General features: G+C 53.6%; 1 protein-coding gene across 10 annotated transcripts in view; it reads left to right on the plus strand.

Annotated features, from left to right (window-relative positions):
• Window positions 1-18,699, plus strand: part of CTU2 (cytosolic thiouridylase subunit 2) — an 80,898-nt gene that overhangs the window by 61,257 nt on the left and 942 nt on the right. For 6 of the 10 annotated variants that reach the window (XM_073583354.1, XM_073583362.1, XM_073583356.1 and 3 more), the window contains 12 exons: window positions 1,583-1,657; window positions 2,093-2,171; window positions 3,066-3,125; window positions 4,449-4,509; window positions 4,671-4,780; window positions 5,118-5,401; window positions 5,529-5,664; window positions 5,777-5,908; window positions 10,299-10,390; window positions 16,543-16,643; window positions 18,303-18,447; window positions 18,537-18,603. In XM_073583354.1, the coding sequence (XP_073439455.1) occupies window positions 1,583-1,657; window positions 2,093-2,171; window positions 3,066-3,125; window positions 4,449-4,509; window positions 4,671-4,780; window positions 5,118-5,401; window positions 5,529-5,664; window positions 5,777-5,908; window positions 10,299-10,390; window positions 16,543-16,643; window positions 18,303-18,447; window positions 18,537-18,603 (1,342 nt within the window). The other 4 variants (XM_073583391.1, XM_073583387.1, XM_073583371.1 and 1 more) reach the window with 4 other exon arrangements.

An 18,699-nucleotide genomic window follows, 5' to 3' on the forward strand; every position in this document is an offset into this window, starting at 1 on the left:
CCCTGGGACCATCACTACCCCCTTGTTTACACGTGGAGCCCGCAGCCGTGTATCGCAAGGGAGCACAACAATGCCTCCGAGGGGGAAGAGAGCGGACGCGGGCTGCTGCTGAGGGCGAGGTCGCCATATTAAGTGAGGGCTGGACGAGGGACACAAAGAGGAGGCCTGATTCTCTCTGCAAGTGTGAGGATCCGTTACTGTTAATGGTGGAAGTGTCATGGAGCCATTATGTGAGAGCTAGTGGTAGGAAACACCGGTGTAAAACTCCCGGCGCAGACTGTGGGCGTCACCCGGGCTAGTGACGTCATCAGCCAGCGCCGGAGGCTGCCGGGAGTGCACGCTGCAGCTATGTGTGAGGTCCTGGAAGGGGAGCCAGTGGAGTGGGGGAAAGAGGAGAAGAGTGACAGGTGAGAAGGTGCAACATTGTCACTCAGGAGGCCAGGAAAGCTGAGTGACAGCCAGCATGGCCTCGCAATGCCCCCCAGAGGTGGGCAATGGCCGCCTCCGCAGTGCCTTCTAGAGGTATCCAATGGCCTCCGCAGTGCCTTCTAGAGGTATCCAATGGCCTCCGCAGTGCCTTCTAGAGGTATCCAATGGCCTCCGCAGTGCCTTCTAGAGGTATCCAATGGCCTCCGCAGTGCCTTCTAGAGGTATCCAATGGCCTCCGCCGTGCCTTCTAGAGGTAATCAATGGTCACCTCCGCAGTGCCTTCTAGAGGTAATCAATGGTCACCTCCGCAGTGCCTTCTAGAGGTAATCAATGGCCTCCGCAGTGCCTTCTAGAGGTATCCAATGGCCTCCGCAGTGCCTTCTAGAGGTAATCAATGGTCACCTCCGCAGTGCCTTCTAGAGGTAATCAATGGCCTCCGCAGTGCCTTCTAGAGGTAATCAATGGTCACCTCCGCAGTGCCTTCTAGAGGTATCCAATGGCCTCCGCAGTGCCTTCTAGAGGTATCCAATGGCCTCCGCAGTGCCTTCTAGAGGTAGTCAGTGGCTGCCTCTGCTGTGCCACCTAGAGGTAGTCAATGGTCACTTCCGCAGTGCCCTCCAGAGGTTGTCAACAGCCGCCTCCACAGTGACCCCCTAAAGGTAGTTACCGGTCACCTCCGCAGTGTCAGCCAGAGTTAGTCAATAGCCATCTCCACGGTGCTCCCTAAAGGTGGTCAATAACCGCATATGCAGTGCCTTCATGAGGTGGCCAATTACCGTCTCGATGGTGCCCCTTAGGTGTAGTCAGTGGCCGTCTCCACGGTGCCCCCTAGAGGTTGTCAATTGCCGTCTCTACAGTGCCCCCTAGAGGTGGTCAATGGCCGTCTCAGCTTTTCTGCACGTATTTTCACTCATGCATCAGAAATAAAAAAAGTGTTCCAGTCCTGACCCTTTATCAGACCCTGCTGACTGTTATGGGTTCCGTCGGTCTACGATAAGTTCCAGCTGTATGAGTCCTCTCTTACTTTCGACAGAGCCTGCCTCCATCCCTGATGTGACCCGAGCCTGTAGGGGGCGCTGCTGTTCTTAGGACATATTGTGGGAGGGGATGGTTTCTGGTTTTCGGGCTGATGTGACTTCTCTTCTACCCTCAGGTCGGGGCAGACATGTATGAAGTGCAAGGAAAGCTCCGCCATCCTCATCATACGGGTGGGAGACGCCTTCTGCAAGTAAGAACCAAGTGGTGCATATTGCGGGGTTTCTCCGGCCACTGGGGCTGTTATACTGGCTGGACCGGAGTCCTGAGAACCGCCTGTTATGTGACGGCATCAGCGTCTCCTCTTCTGATTAGCCGGCCAGGCGATGATGTCACACCGCAGTGATGACATCACATCGAGTTGACTGATCAAAACAAGAGCTGTGGATGCCGTCACGTATCTTGGGGTGCCATCCAGTGGCCGCTGATGTGATTGACCGTTCCTGCGACTCCATCCGCACTGACTCTTGGTGCACATTCTTTCCGGCTTTATTTCTCGTGCATCTGCCATGTTGTCCTCATTCCTCCGCACATGACGGCTCGCGGCTTTCTCCCTTACGTCAGCTGTAGATGTTGCCGTGTGAACTCTCCTGAGCGCTTATCTTTCCTTTTTTTTTTCTCGCTCTAGATCTTGTTTCAAAGAATATTTTGTACACAAGTTCCGAGCCATGCTGGGGAAAAACCGAGTCGTGTATCCGGGAGAGAAGGTGAAGTCCGATAGTTCCTGAAAGGGCAACCGTCATCGTGTCAAAGCTTTTATGTATATATATTCCAGGTGCTGCTCATCTGGGTCCTGAGGCCATCGCCGATCAGTCAAAACCCCGCTCAGAGCGGTGTGGGGGTCCGTACACTGCTCTGTGCAGGAACTGCGCACTTCAGACGTTTGTTTCGAACCCCCTCCGATAAGCAAAAATGCCAAAGATTTGTTAAAAATTTGTACAGAATGATAATTCTACACTCAAGGATCATTCCTAATGCGTCAAGTTATCAAGTATTGAAAGGATAGGTGACAACGTGTGGATCCATCGTGTTTCGAGCTTTGTGACCCCCACCATCCGTAGACAATGCAGGTCCTAGTGGTCGATCCCTCTCCGAGTCCAATCCACAAGATATCCCCTGTACTGTGGGTAGCCTGTTACTGGCGTCCGGGGTCCCGAACTGTGCATGTGACCACAGCGGCCAATCGTATCATTACACGGCGACCATTTATATGGCTGCCTGTCAAGGGAATGTATCACATCGTGTCCTATAATGTATACACACAGGTTATCCCATAAGGACAGCGGGCTCTAGTCATCATTGTCTTGATGTTTTTTGTCCTTGAAATTATTTAATGCTGATCTACTGGTAGGATACACACAGCAGCCTGTCACGCAGAGCTGTAGTATAAAGCATGGTGGAGGATAGAACAATAGTCATTACTGAAACCAATGGTACCTTATAGACAAGGCACCTATGACTGAGCCGTTTCCCAATAGAGCAGGACTGGGGGTGATGGCCGATCACTGAGCAGGATCAGCACCAGAGGTTTTACAGCACGTGGGAAATGTAGAATTTCTGTCCTCCCACTGAAACAATCACAATGTGTCCTCCTGTTTCAGGTTCTCCTGGCTTATTCTGGTGGACCGTCCTCAAGTGCCCTGATCCAGCAAGTCCAGGAGGTCAGATCTGCGTTACTACCGTTAGATCTTATTACAAGTAACATTTTATTTAAAGGGATTGTCCATCAATGATTTTTCTTTTTCTCTGTTGGCATATCGAAAAATTAAGATAAAAAAAAAAATCATCCGTATCTTATTTTGCCCCTCCCAATGCTTCCCGAGTCCTCCCCGCTGATCTCTGTGCATCCTGCACTGACGTGACCGCTTCTGGCAATCATTGGTTGCAGCGGTGGCATGTCGGTCAGTGCTGTAGACAGTGATTGGCGTTGTGACTTTTGCTGTACATAGCACTGCTGATGTCCTACTATGTAGAGCACAAGGGACCAGACGATCGCAGGGTCCCTAAGGGGACTAATAAATACGGTAAAAAAAAGGTTTTAAAAAATATTACAAAAAAGGTTCAAGTGACACCCCCCCCCATTGTGCCCCATTAAAAATAAAACAATTGAAAAAATAAAAATATACATTTGGTACCGCTGCGTTCAGAAATGTCCGATCGATCAAAATATAAAATAAATTATTCTGATCGGTAAACGGCGTAACGAGAAAGAAAATCGAAACACCAGAATTACGTTTTTTTTTTTTTCGAGGGGCGACCAAAATCACATATCTACCCCAAAGTGGTGTTGGTAAAAATTTTAGCCTAAGGCACAAAAAAATAAGCCCCCCACCCAGCCCCCAGATCCTCAAAAAAGAAAACTGTCTCGGAATATGGTGACACAAGAAAGTTTGTTTGGCTATTTTTTTTTTTTTACAAATTTTTGATTATTTTTTAACACTTAAATGAAAAAAGCTTAACATGTTTGGTATCTGCGTACTCGTATGGACCTGGGGAATCACACTGCCAGGTCAGTCTTACCATATAGTGAACATGGTAAATAAAAAATTTAAAAAAAAAAACAATTGTGAAATTGCACTTTTTTTTTTTTTGCAAATTCGACGCACTTAGAATTATGTTTCCTGCTTGACAGTAAATCATTTGATAAGAGGACCGGCGTCATTCCAAAAGTACAACTCTTCCCACAAAGAACAAGCTATGTGGGTGGAAAAGTAAAAAACAAAAAAAAAGTTATGATTTTTGGAAGAAGGGGAGGGAAAAAAAGAAAATGGTGTAAAGGGGTGATACCATTTTGGTAGGACATATCGTAACATTATTATTGGTGGGGGTCTCACTTCTGGATGTTCCTATACAGCGGTTGGTCCGTAGTGTCACTATTCTGAGGAGGCCGCCCCTGTTTCTTCGGATTAACTTACTGGCCATATGCCGTCACTAAGGGGGGAAACCGTGTGGTCCCTCATTACCTGTGAGTTTGTGTTTTCCAGGGTTTGGGTCGTGACGCTCCTAAAAAGCTGCGCTTTGTTCCTGGCATCCTGTTCATTGATGGTGAGTGAGACGTACAGACTCGGAGGATCGCCGCGCACTGCTCTGCTGGTGGTCGGTGTGAGGACGAGACGCGTCGGCCCCCTGTCTGTCGGGATTCTCGCTGATGACACTCATGTTCCTATTCCTTGTGCCCTGACGGTCAGGTCCTTCTTGTGTTACAGAAGGTGCGGTGTGCGGACAGAGCTGGGAGCAGAGGGCACAGAGCGTATCCGAAATCCAGAGGATTTTACGGAAGACCACTTTTCCCTTCCACATTGTGCCCTTGGAGCAGGTGAGACTTCATGACACATCTAGGAGCGAGGAACATGGTTGTATCATACCCGCGGCTCCTCTACAGCCGCCATGACGTTACCTTTGTTCTATACGGTTCTGGCGTGCAATGGAGCTGCGTTTCTTTTATAGCGCAGGATAGACATTTGCGCTGCTGATGTGTTCAGATCACAGAGAATGTTTCTCATCTGGATGCAATTGCAGCAACCCCTCAGCTGTGAGAAGTATTAAGTCCAGGAAGGATTTTCAGCCTTTGGAGCGTTTCCTTTTCCTCTGTCTTGAGGTTGATGATGGGCTGTGCCGACGTCATAGGAAAACGACTTTTGTTTTGTCCCCAGATCTTTTCTCTACCACAATCAGTTCTGCAGTCGGTTCTTCCAGGGAACCTGGCGCCTATGGAGAATTACAAGCAGGCGGTGAATAGCTTCTTAGGGCAGGGGAGGGCCCATGGGGCGGAGGAGCTATCGGGCACCGCTGATGAGCTGGCGCAGCTCCATGTTACTGGAGATGAATGCATCAACACATACAGCTGTCCTCCCCCGGAGACCACCTCTGCACTGACGGCCATCTTCAACTCCGCCAAGACTCTGACGGCCAGGATGGAGCTGCTGCAGTCGCTCCGGTAAGCCGCACGTCTAATACACAAGCACCAGGTGCATAAGCCGCATGTCTACTGCCTGTGCACCCCGTGGTTATACTTGCACTTCTCATCTTCTTGTTCAGTAATCACGATTCTCCCATGTCTGTAGGAATCACCTTCTCCTCCACGTGGCGCGTACGTGTGGATACTCCAAGGTGATGAGCGGTGAGAGCTGCACCCGTCTTGCAGCTCGTCTGCTTGCTAACATATCATTAGGACGGGGCGCGTTCCTGGCTTTGGACACGGTGAATATACTTCTTTTACAACCATGTGTAACGTTATGGGCTGTGCATCCAATATGGCGGCGTGCAGATGCTCACAATGCGGCATTACATGAGGATTATTATTTTTTTGCAGGGTTTCTCTGATGATCGCTCTGGAGATGTCGTTATTGTCCGGCCCATGCGGGAATATTCACTGAAGGAAATCTCCTTCTATAACCGGCTGTTCCATGTGCCGTCCGTCTTCATCCCCACAATGGAGACTAAGGTACCGATAATTAAACTGCGGGGTGGTTTTCTGGTGGAAGTGCGACTTACCTAAGTAGGTGGTCAGGGTGCAGTGTGGGGTCTCCTGGATGGGGACTCATGTTGTGGTGTGGCCTCTCCTGGATGGGAAAATGAGGATGAATGAACTCATGGAGATCAACATCCAACACTGCGGAGACACCATCACGTGTTTCTCAACGCAGTGATTCTAGAGCACTGCCCCCATCCCTTATGGGAAATATGCAAAACATGCAAAACAGAAGCCGCGGAGACACCATCACGTGTTTCTCAACGCAAGCAATGACTAGCCAGGTCTTTCCCCGGGAAGGAACAACCATGGGAAGGACAGTCTCCAATGAAGGAAACCACCTGTTGTGGTGTGGCCTCTCCTGGATGGGGGGGATCAGGTTGTGTGGTGCCTTCTGGATGGGGGGCTCAGGTTGGGGTATGGCCTCTTCTGGATGGGGGGCTCAGGTTGTGGGGGGGCTCAGGTTGTGGTGCGGCCTCTTCTGGATGGGGGGGCTCAGGTTGTGGTGTGGTCTCTTCTGGATAGCAGGAGGGGCAGCTCAGGTTGTGGTGTGGCCTCTTCTGGATAGGGGGAGGGGCAGCTCAGGTTGTGGTGTGGCCTCTTCTGGATGGGAGGAGGGGCGGCTATGGTTGTGGTGTGGTCTCTTCTGGATGGGGCTCAGGTTGTGGTGTGGCCTCTTCTGGATTGGGAGGCTCAGGTTGTGGTGTGGCCTCTTCTGGATGGGGGGGCGCGCAGGTTGTGGTGTGGCCTCTTCTGGATGGGGGGCGCTCAGGTTGTGGTGTGGCCTCTTCTGGATGGGGGGCACTCAGGTTGTGATGGGGCCTCTTCTGGATGGGGGGCGCTCAGGTTGTGGTGGGGCCTCTTCTGGATAGCAGGAGGGGCAGCTCAGGTTGTGGTGTGGCCTCTTCTGGATAGGGGGAGGGGCAGCTCAGGTTGTGGTGTGGCCTCTTCTGGATGGGAGGAGGGGCGGCTATGGTTGTGGTGTGGTCTCTTCTGGATGGGGCTCAGGTTGTGGTGTGGCCTCTTCTGGATTGGGAGGCTCAGGTTGTGGTGTGGCCTCTTCTGGATGGGGGGGCGCTCAGGTTGTGGTGTGGCCTCTTCTGGATGGGGGCGCTCAGGTTGTGGTGTGGCCTCTTCTGGATGGGGGGCACTCAGGTTGTGATGGGGCCTCTTCTGGATGGGGGGCGCTCAGGTTGTGGTGGGGCCTCTTCTGGATGGGGGGGGCTCAGGTTGTGGTGGGGCCTCTTCTGGATGGGGGGATCAGGTTGTGGTGTGACCTCTTCTGGATGGGGGGGGCTCAGGTTGTGGTGTGGCCTCTTCTGGATGGGGGGGCTCAGGTTGTGGTGTGACCTCTTCTGGTTGGGAGGGCCTTGGGTTGTGATGCGGCCTTTTCTGGATGGGGGGAGGGGCGGCTCAGGTTGTGGAGTGGCCTCTTCTGGATGGGTGCTCTGGTTGATTTGTGGCCTCTTCTGGATGGGTGGGTGCTCAGGTTGTGGTGTGGCCTCTTTTGGATGGTTGGGTGCTCAGGTTATGGTGTGGCCTCTTCTGGATGGAGGGGTGCTGAGGTTGTGGTGTGGCCTCTTCTGGATTGGGGGGGGGCACAGGTTGTGGTGCGGCCTCTTCTGGATTGGGGGGGGCACAGGTTGTGGTGTGGCCTCTTCTGCATGGGGGGCTCAGGTTGTGGTGCGGCCTCTTCTGGATTGGGGGGGGGGGCACAGGTTGTGGTGCGGCCTCTTCTGGATTGGGGGGGGGGCACAGGTTGTGGTGCGGCCTCTTCTGGATTGGGGGGGGGGCACAGGTTGTGGTGTGGCCTCTTCTGGATGGGGGGGGGGGGCACAGGTTGTGGTGTGGCCTCTTCTGGATGGGGGGGGCACAGGTTGTGGTGTGGCCTCTTCTGGATGGGGGGGGCACAGGTTGTGGTGTGGCCTCTTCTGGATGGGGGGGCACAGGTTGTGGTGAGGCCTCTTCTGGATGGGGGGGGCACAGGTTGTTTTGTGGCCTCTTCTGGATGGGGGGGCACAGGTTGTGGTGTGGCCTCTTCTGGATGGGGGGCTCAGGTTGTGATGTGGCCTCTTCTGGATGGGGGGCTCAGGTTGTGATGTGGCCTCTTCTGGATGGGGGGGCTCAGGTTGTGTGGTCTCTTCTGAATGTAGGGAGGCCTCGGGTTGTGATGCGGCCTCTTCTGGATGGAGGGGCGGCTCAGGTTGCGGTGTGGCCTCCAATGGATTGGGGGGGCTCAGGTTGTGGTGTGGCCCCTTCTGGATGGGGGGGCACAGGTTGTGGTGTGGCCTCTTCTGGATGGGGGGCTCAGGTTGTAGTGTGGCCTCTTCTGGATGGGGGGCTCAGGTTGTGGTGTGGCCTCTTCTGGATGGGGGGCTCAGGTTGTGGTGCGGCCTCTTCTGGATGAGGGGGGGGCACAGGTTGTGGTGCGGCCTCTTCTGGATTGGGGGGGGGGGGGGCACAGGTTGTGGTGTGGCCTCTTCTGGATGGGGGGGCTCAGGTTGTGGTGTGGCCTCTTCTGGATGGGGGGCTCAGGTTGTGGTGTGGCCTCTTCTGGATGGGGGGCTCAGGTTGTGGTGTGGCCTCTTCTGGATGGGGGGCTCAGGTTGTGGTGTGGCCTCTTCTGGATGGGGGGCTCAGGTTGTGATGTGGCCTCTTCTGGATGGGGGGCTCAGGTTGTGGTGTGGCCTCTTCTGGATGGGGGGCTCAGGTTGTGGTGTGGCCTCTTCTGAATGTAGGGAGGCCTCGGGTTGTGATGCGGCCTCTTCTGGATGGAGGGGCGGCTCAGGTTGCGGTGTGGCCTCCAATGGATTGGGGGGGCTCAGGTTGCGGTGTGGCCTCTTCTGGATGGGTGGCTCAGGTTGTGGTGTGGTCTCTTCTGGATGGGGGGCCTCGGGTTGTGGTGCGGCCTCTTCTGGATGAGGGGGAGGGGCGGCTCAGGTTGTGGTGTGTCCTCTTCTGGATGGTGCTCAGGTTGTGGTGTGGCCTCTTCTGGATGGGGGGCTCAGGTTGTGGTGTGGCCTCTTCTGGATGGGGGGCTCAGGTTGTGGTTTGGCCTCTTCTGCATGGGGGGCTCAGGTTGTGGTGCGGCCTCTTCTGGATTGGGGGGGGGGGGCACAGGTTGTGGTGCGGCCTCTTCTGGATTGGGGGGGCACAGGTTGTGGTGTGGCCTCTTCTGCATGGGGGGCTCAGGTTGTGGTGCGGCCTCTTCTGGATTGGGGGGGGGGGGGCACAGGTTGTGGTGCGGCCTCTTCTGGATTGGGGGGGGCACAGGTTGTGGTGTGGCCTCTTCTGGATGGGGGGGCACAGGTTGTGGTGTGGCCTCTTCTGGATGGAGGTGGGCACAGGTTGTGGTGTGGCCACTTCTGGATGGGGGTGGGCACAGGTTGTGGTGTGGCCTCTTCTGGATGGGGGTGGGCACAGGTTGTGGTGTGGCCTCTTCTGGATGGGGGGCTCAGGTTGGGGTGTGGCCTCTTCTGGATGGGGGGCTCAGGTTGGGGTGTGGCCTCTTCTGGATGGGGGGCTCTGGTTGTGGTGTGGCCTCTTCTGGATGGGGGGCTCAGGTTGTGGTGTGGCCTCTTCTGGATGGGGGGGCTCAGGTTGTGGTGTGGCCTCTTCTGGATGGGGGGCTCAGGTTGTGGTGTGGCCTCTTCTGGATGGGGGGCTCAGGTTGTGGTGTGGCCTCTTCTGGATGGGGGCTCAGGTTGTGATGTGGCCTCTTCTGGATAGGGGGCTCAGGTTGTGGTGTGGCCTCTTCTGGATGGGGGGGCTCAGGTTGCGTGGCCTCTTCTGAATGTAGGGAGGCCTCGGGTTGTGATGCGGCCTCTTCTGGATGGAGGGGCGGCTCAAGTTGCGGTGTGGCCTCCAATGGATTGGGGGGGGCTCAGGTTGCGGTGTGGCCTCTTCTGGATTGGTGGCTCAGGTTGCGGTGTGGCCTCTTCTGGATGGGGGGCCTCGGGTTGTGGTGCAGCCTCTTCTGGATGAGGGGGAGGGGCGGCTCAGGTTGTGGTGTGTCCTCTTCTGGATGGGGCTCAGGTTGTGGTGTGTCCTCTTCTGGATGGTGCTCAGGTTGTGGTGTGGCCTCTTCTGGATGGGGCGCTCAGGTTGTGGTGCGGCCTCTCCTGAATGGGGGCCTCGGGTTGTGGTGCGGCCTCTTCTGGATGGGGGGGAGGGGTGGCTCAGGTTGTGGTGTGGCCTCTTCTGGATGGGCGGGGCTCAGGTTGTGGTGTGGCCTTTTCTGGATGGGGGGGCCTCGGGTTGTGATGCTGCCTCTTCTGGATGGGGGGAGGGGCGGCTCAGGTTGTGGGGCGGCTTGTGAGTTTTTCAGGTTTGATAGGCATAACTCTGTTTGTGTCTGTTCCAGGCTCCTGAGAACAGCAGCCTCCAGCACCTCTCCGAGTCTTTTATCACCAAGCTGCAGGCAGAATTTCCCTCCACAGTGAGCACCGTGTACAGGTGAATGTTCCCCAAACTTTCCTTTCTCTCATCTCCAGTCTCCATCAGAGACAAATCAGCTGTTTCCAATCAGAGGGGAGGGTAAGGTGGGGTCTCGGAGAGGCGTCCTCGGCGGGGGGGATGGGTGACCTCTGCTGGGGGTCTTGGAGGGGCGTCCCCAGTGGGGGGAGGGGAGTCCTCGGACAGGCGACGTCTGCGGGGTGTCTCGAAGGGGCGTCCTCTTTATGATTGGCAGTGATGAGAGCAGATACAATTAATTCTCTGTTATTCCGATGTAATATAATAAGAGTTTCTGTCATTTACTCTGTCGCCTCATTGGGGGACACAGAACCATGGGAGTTATGCTGCTGTCCACTAGGAGGCGACACTATGCATAATCTGAAAAAGATTAACTATGGCTCCTCCTCTGCAGTATACACCCCTGGATGGCGTTAGCCTTCTCCAGTTTTTGCTTAGGTGTGCATCCTATGCGACACTAAGGATTACAGATGAAGAAAAGTGGGTCTCCTGCGAGACTCCCGACATGGCTCCTTCCTCGGCCCCTTTTATAGGGTGCCCGGTTGAAGTCGAGATGGCTATTCCCCATGTTGCTCCTTCCTCAGTCCCTCGGGTGCTGGTTCGAAGTCGAGACCCCCCCTCCTTCCCCAATTCTCTTTGGTTTCTGGGTTGAGGTCGAGGCGAGGATAAAGCCCCCTTAAGGTGACAGCAGCACCCTCCCTAGTCCCCCTCTTTGGGCATTAGGTTGAGACGCCTCAGGTAGGGCCTGCACAGGCAGCACTCGGCAGCTCCCAGCAGCATAGGCCAGCACACTGTGCCCGCATCCAGGGACCCCAGCCCAGCTGTGGGCTCCTATTGGGACCGGGGGTAGTGCAGGCAGGCATGGCACATCTAGGACACAGGGCTCCCTGCGCCCTGTTTCTCTGGCAGCACAAGGGGGGGAATCCTTCAGCCCCCTCCACCTATAGCCCCACTGCTATCCTGCCTTCAATCCGGGAGGGCCCGGTTCAGATCCGATCCCCTCCCGGACTTCCACGCCGTCCTGGAGCCCTCTTGGGCATAGGACATCTACTTTAGACCGCGGCTTTGGCCTAGCCGAGGCTCCCGCCTTGTTTCCGCCTCCCGGATGACAAATATGACTCTCTACAGTGTCATAGAGGGGGCGGACCGAGACTGAAAGGGCGCGTTTTTACACAGCCCTGCCGCCTTTTTTTCTGCTCTCCGCCCCCTTTCTCCTTCTCCACCGCGGCCATTTCTGCTGCAGGACAAGATTAACCCTGCATATCGCCAGGCCAGCCAGTCTCCGAGGGGGGCACAGGACTGTGGATCTTCGGCTCTGGACCTAGGGGCACACTGGTGGGGTAATATCACAGCTGCGGTTCTTACTCGGCTGTGATTCCATATTCCTGTAAGGCCCCCTATAGGTTCCTCTGCATAGCCACCCCTGTAAGGCCCCTCTGCATAGCCACTCGTGCACTATGCCGGGCTCACGGCCCAAGAGAACCAGGCAGGACTGCGTTTATGCATTCTGCACAGCCTGCAGAACCACTCTCCCCAGTGGCAGCACGTACCCGCACTGCTGGGACTGTATCCAGGCTACTGGGTCAAAACCCCAAGAAGCCCCTACCAATGCTTCGGTGTCTAATGCCACGCCGGAATGGGCTACTCAAATGTCGCAATCTATGACGCAGTCTATAGATAACCTAACCTCCACATTGCTTCAGGCTCTGCAGGGTCATGCCTCGGCAGGGTCATGCCTCAGACAACGAAACGGAGGGGTCCCTGATCCCAATTCCTCCTAGCAATACAGCGCTAGTTGAGGACATAATCTCTTCCATCCATCAGGTGCTGGATATTTCTGATCCACCCCCGGAGGCCCCAGAACACAAGATTTCCTTTTGAAGGTGTTCTGAAACCGCCAAAGGTCTTTTCTAATCATCCAGAATTTAAGGCGATTCTTAACCAGCAGTTCTCACAGCCTGAGAAGAAAGTCACCAATCGCAAATATTTGGAGGCAAGGTACCCCTTCCCACAGAAGGACACCAAAGAATGGATAGATCCACCCGAAGTGGACCCCCCAGTCTCTAGACTAGCAGCACAGACTCTCCTCTCACTGCCAGATAGCTCAACCCTCAGGGACGCAGCAGATCGGCAGGTAGAACGCATGGCTCGTTCAATTTTCGAGGCTGCAGGGGCCTCCCTGGCTCCCGCGTTCGCTTCAGTTTGGGCTGCCAAGGCCATTCTCGCTTGGGTCAAAAAAATTACAAGCTGGCCTCCAAGCACAAACTCCTGAGCTGTCAGACCAAGCAGTTCAAATAGCAGTTGTTGCAGATTACATGCTTCATGCAGCTCTGGATTCAGCAAGGGGTGTAGCGGGGATAGCATCAAACGCCATTACGATTCGGCGTATCCTCTGGCTGCGGGAATGGAAAGCGGACGCGGCCTCAAAGAAGTCCCTCACACACCTCCCGTACCTCAGTGGGCGGCTTTTCGGTGAAAAGTTGGACACAATGATATCTAACGCCACCGGGGGTAAGAGTACCTCTCTCTCTCAGCTGAAACCTAAAGGCACTTACAAGAAGTGTAACCAAACACGATTCCGATCCTTTCGGAATTCTTCAGGCTGGTTCATCTCGCATCCAGCATAAAATCGCAACCGTTCCCCACACAGGGATAACTCACAGTCGACGGAAAGGTTTGACAAGCCCTGGCAGTCAAAAGCAGGTTAGTCGAAGCCCAAAGGAGGAAAACCTCAGACTTTCTCCTCCTCATGACTCACGAACTCCGGAAGACACCCCACCCGTAGGCGGACGACTTTTGCTCTTTCAGCCAAGTCTGGCTGCCTATTACAGAAGACAGGTGGGTCAGGGAACTAGTGTCTTCCGGATACAAGATAGAGTTCACTTCCAACCCACCGAACCAATTCTTCCTCTCTGTCCCCCCAAAACCGCCAGCCAAGTCTCGTGCCTTCCACCAAGCGGTTTCCTCCCTTCTTCAAGCAGCAGTCATAGTACCAGTTCCCGAGGCCGAGCGCTTCCGAGGGTTCTACTCCAATCTATTCGTAGTCCCCAAAAAAGGAGGCCGTGTACGGCCCATATTGGACTTAAAACAACTCAACAAATATGTAAGGGTTCGTCACTTCCGCATGGAGTCCCTTCAGTCCATCATTGCGTCCATGGAGAAGGAAGAGTATCTCGCCTCCATAGACATAGAAGACGCATACCTGCATATACCGATTGCTTCCGCCCATCAGAGATTTCCCAGGTTCGCAATCGGCCAGGACCCCTACCAGTTCGTGGCTCTCCCGTTCGGACTCGCCACGGCTCCCAGAACGTTTACCAAGGTCATGGCAGCCACCATGGACGTTCTACACTCAAGAGGCATAGTAGTCGTTCCATACCTGGACGATCTTCTCATCAAGGCTTCCACCTTCAAGGACTGCGAGCTCAGCGTCTCAATCACAATCGACACTCTGAGTAGCCTGGGCTGGTTAGTCCACCTACAAAAGTCATCGACTACCCCAAGTCAGTCTCTAACCTTCCTGGGAACGCTATTCGACACCTCCAGGGGTCTGGTGCTCCTTCCCAAGGACAAGGCACTGGCTCTCCGTCTAGGAGTTCGCATCCTCCTCCGCAGCCCCCCCCGATCTCTTCGGTTTGCCATGAGAGTACTCGGCAGGATGGCGGCAGCAATGGAAGTGGTCCCATTTGCCCAGTTTCACCTCAGGCCTCTTCAACTAGCCATTCTCAAGTCCTGGGACAGGAATCCTTTTTCCCTCGACAGGAAGTTCCAGCTAACATCATCAACCAGGAGGTCCCTGCATCGGTGGCTCAAGCCAACCTTGCTTGCAACGGGGAAATCCTTTATCACAGGTCAATGGAAGGTTCTGACCACCGACGCGAGCCTGAAGGGTTGGGGTGCGGTGCACCTACATCACAGGGCAAGTGGTCACCAGTGGAAGTGAACATGCCCATCAACATCCTGGAAATGCGTGCCATCCTCCCGGCGTTGAGAGCCTTTCGTCACTTACTGGCAGCCTCTCATATCAGACTACAGTCGGACAATGCCACGGCTGTGGCATATTTGAACCACCAAGGCGGGACACGCAGTACCTAGGCCATGAGAGAAGTAACACACATCCTCCACTCGGCGGAAGACACGGGGTCGGTACTCTCGGCGGTCCACATTCTGGGTGTGGACAACTGGGAAGCCGACTTCCTCAGCAGACAAGGAATGGACTCGGGAGAGTGGTCTCTCCATCCCAAAATTTTTCGCCAGATCTGCCATCGCTGGGGGACCCCGGACGTGGACCTAATGGCATCCCATCTCAATGCAAAGGTCCCCAATTTCATGGCCTGAACAAACGATCCACGGTCACTCTGAGCGGATGCCCTGGTTCAGGACTGGACCCAGTTCCAGCTTCTGTACATTTTTCCACCTCTCCCCCTGATATCCAGAGTGGTGAGGAAGCTCAAACAAGAGGGCGTTCCAACCATCCTAATCGCGCCGGACTGGCCCAGACGTACATGGTACACCGACATCGTACAATTTACAGCAGACGCCCCTTGGCGTCTCCCCGACTGTCCCGATCTTCTGTCACAAGGCCCGTTCTATCACCAGAACTCGGGCCCTCAATTTGACGGCGTGGCCCTTGAGACCTCGGTTCTAACCCAGGCAGGGCTCTCACCGGACGTCATTGGAACCATGATCAGGGCACGGAAGCCAGCCTCTGCCAAGATTTATTACCGTACCTGGAGAGCCTTCTTTACCTGGTGCGAATCTCGCGACCAGATCCCACTCCCTTATTCCCTCCCCAAAGTACTTGGTTTTCTCCTATCGGGTCTGGAAGCTAGGCTGTCCCTGGGCTCGCTTAAGAGCCAGGTGTCAGCGCTCTCAGTGCTTTTTCAGAGACGCATTGCTAACAAGCCGCAAGTAAGGACTTTTCTTCAGGGGGTTTCCCGATTGGTTCCCCCCTACAGACGCCCACTAGAAACGTGGGACCTCAACCTGGTCCTGATAGCATTGCAGGGACCACCCTTCGAACCCCTTAGGGAAGTCCCACTCCGCCTTCTATCACAGAAGGTGGTCTTTCTGGTGGCAATCACCTCACTACGCAGGGTGTCTGAACTGTCAGCACTCTCCTGCAGACGGCCCTTCCTGGCTTTCCACCAGGACAAGGTAGTTCTCCGTACGGTCCCATCCTTCCTTCCGAAGGTTGTGTCCAACTTCCACCTCAATGAGGAAATTTCACTGCCATCCCTTTGCCCGGTTCATAGAGTGGAGAAGGCTCTGCATACGCTTGACCTTATCAGGGCATTGCGTATATACGTGTCTAGAACTGCGCCCTTCCGAAAGTCTGATTCCCTTTTTACTTCTTCCAGAAGGCGCCCGCCAGGGTCTGCTGGCTTCCAAAGCTACCCTTGCCACGTGGATCAAATCCACCATACAAGAGGCTTACCGCCTTAAACATTCTCCTCTTCCAGGCCGGTATTACGGCACACTCTACACGGGCGGTAGGGGCTTCCTGGGGCATTTGGCACCAGGCTTCGGCACAACAAGTGTGTAAGGCTGCCACTTGGACTAGCCTACACACGTTTACCAAACACTACAGAGTTCATACCCAGTCCTCAGCAGACGCGAGCCTGTGTAGACGGGTTCTGCAGGCGGTGACCCAAGTTTAGGGGCCTGTCTGCACAATATTCGTCCATTGCTTCCCACCCAGGGACGTCCCATGGTTCTGTGTCCCCCAATGAGGCGACAGAGTAAAGGAGATTTTTGTGTACTCACCGTAAAATCTCTGTCTCTTAGCCTCTAATTGGGGGACACAGCTCCCACCCTGTTGCCCTTATGGGCAGTTGTTACGTTGAGTTCTCATATTGTTCTTTGAGCTCGTACATAGTGGCCTTCTTACAGACATGGTTATGTTATTTCCGTTATATTCCTCCTAATGCTTTTGCACAAAACTGCAGAAGGCTGACGCCGTCCAGGGGTGTATACTGCAGAGGAAGAGCCATAGTTAATCTTTTTCAGATTATGCATAGTGTCGCCTCCTAGTGGACAGCAGCATAACACCCATGATTCTGTGTCCCCCAATTAAAGGCTAAGAGAAAGAGATTTTACGGTGAGTACACAAAAATCTCCTTTTTTTGTTTCAGGACAAGTGAGAAGCTGAATATCTCCAGAGCCGAAGCTGCGGATGAGAACGTCCAGCAGGAAAGATGTCTGATGTGCATGTGCAATTTGGACACACGTGTTGGTGAGGACTGTGTTTATCATCTTCTGCCCCATTTCTCAAAGGAAATGTGTTATCATAACTTTTTTTTTCAACAATTGAATTAGTTTTTTTTTTAAATACTTTTAATGGTATAAAATATGAAATATAATTAACGTTTTGGTAAGGGAGCAGCTGATGAAATTTGCCACAAAAACCCGGTGTGCTGCTAGCTCGCCTTACGACTGCAGTAAAAGTGGGCGGGATCTGCTCACATTTGTCTGATGTCTCCGCCTCTTCTGGATGTTTGCAAAAGTGTAAGGGATGATGAAATTTAGAATCACAGTGCGGAGCCATTACTGGTGACCGCTAAGTGATACTGACGTGGACGGTGTCACTACAAACATCCAGCAGCAACATTTCTGTTAGTTGGTGCTGCTCATTGTATAACACATGATAGGATTAGATACACGGTTCAGCGGACTGTTTAACATGTAATGGGATTAGATACACGGCTCATCGGACTGTATAACACGTGATGGGATTAGATACACGGCTCAGCGGACTGTATAACGAGATGGGATTAGATACACGGCTCAGCGGACTGTATAACACGTGATGGGATTAGATACACGGCTCAGCGGACTGTATAACACGTGATGAGATTAGAACACGGCTCAGCGGACTGTATAACACGTGATGGGATTAGAACACGGCTCAGCGGACTGTATAACACGTGATGGGATTAGATACAAGGCTCAGCGGACTGTATAACACGTGATGGGATTAGATACACGGCTCAGCGGACTGTATAACACGTGATGGGATTAGATACACGGCTCAGCGGACTGTATAACACGTGATGGGATTAGATACACGGCTCAGCGGACTGTATAACACGTGATGGGATTAGATACACGGCTCAGCGGACTATAACACGTGATGGGATTAGATACACGGCTCAGCGGACTGTATAACACGTGATGGGATTAGATACATGGCTCAGCGGACTGTATAACACGTGATGGGATTAGATACACGGCTCAGCGGACTGTATAACACGTGATGGGATTAGATACACGGCTCAGCGGACTGTATAACACGTGATGGGATTAGATACACGGCTCAGCGGACTGTATAACACGTGATGGGATAAGATACACGGCTCTGCTCAGTGTAAAGCCTCATTCAGACGTCTGTAATGCAGGGACATCTGAGCGAGGCTTTACTGCTGGGTCTGCAAAGCGCATTGGAAAGGAAATTGTAGCTCAGAGCACAGCTCTGGACTACAGTAAAATGGCACCTGGCTTCTCCACCAGCTGTGGACTAGACATCCCAGTTCCCAGCGGGAGGCAGCCGCAGTGTAGAGGATGAGATGGGACACAGACTGCAATCACCTATGATCAGGGGCTGCCGTATTTTTGGTGTGTGCTCAGACACTTATACACCAGTATATAAAAATGGCCAAAAAAGTATATAAATGAGTAATAAAACTCATTTAGTTTTGTATTAAAAATAATTGATATAAGTCATTAATAAAAAAAAAAAAAGTGACACATTCCCTTTAAACATGGAGCCATATATGCACCTCACCTGCACTCGTGGTAATAACACTGGTGCCGCCTTGTGGTAATAACAGTGTAGTGCACGCTCACAATGCTTTGTATGGCTGTCTGTTCTAATTCTGTGCTTTTCTTGCACCAGGTGAAGCCTCGGCCTTCTCTGCCACACAAATATCTCAGACTCTCTCCCAAAAGAGCCCAAAAAGCAACGCAGAACCCACAGGAGACCCCGAGAAGCAATGCTGCAGTGGCGGACAGGGCTGTGACCAAGCCTCCTCTTGTAGCAGGTGAGTGCCTCCTGTATCAGATGCCATCGATCACGCCGCAGGGTATCTATGGATTTTCCTCACTTACAATCACTGTCTGCCTCCTCCAGAGCTCCCAGGACACAAGACTTCACATCCTTCTTATGCTATAGCTGCCGAGTGACGATGAAGGACGTGGTAGGTGACATCTCAGGGCTATTGGCCCAAAAAAAAAGTGTCAAAAAATCTCCTCCGGGAAGGCGCTGAAGCAAAGCCATGGCCCCTTCATTTACA

The sequence above is a fragment of the Dendrobates tinctorius genome, unplaced genomic scaffold (assembly GCF_039654945.1).
Source record: "Dendrobates tinctorius isolate UK_male_01 unplaced genomic scaffold, ASM3965494v1 ptg000009l, whole genome shotgun sequence".
Lineage (NCBI taxonomy): Eukaryota > Metazoa > Chordata > Amphibia > Anura > Dendrobatidae > Dendrobates > Dendrobates tinctorius.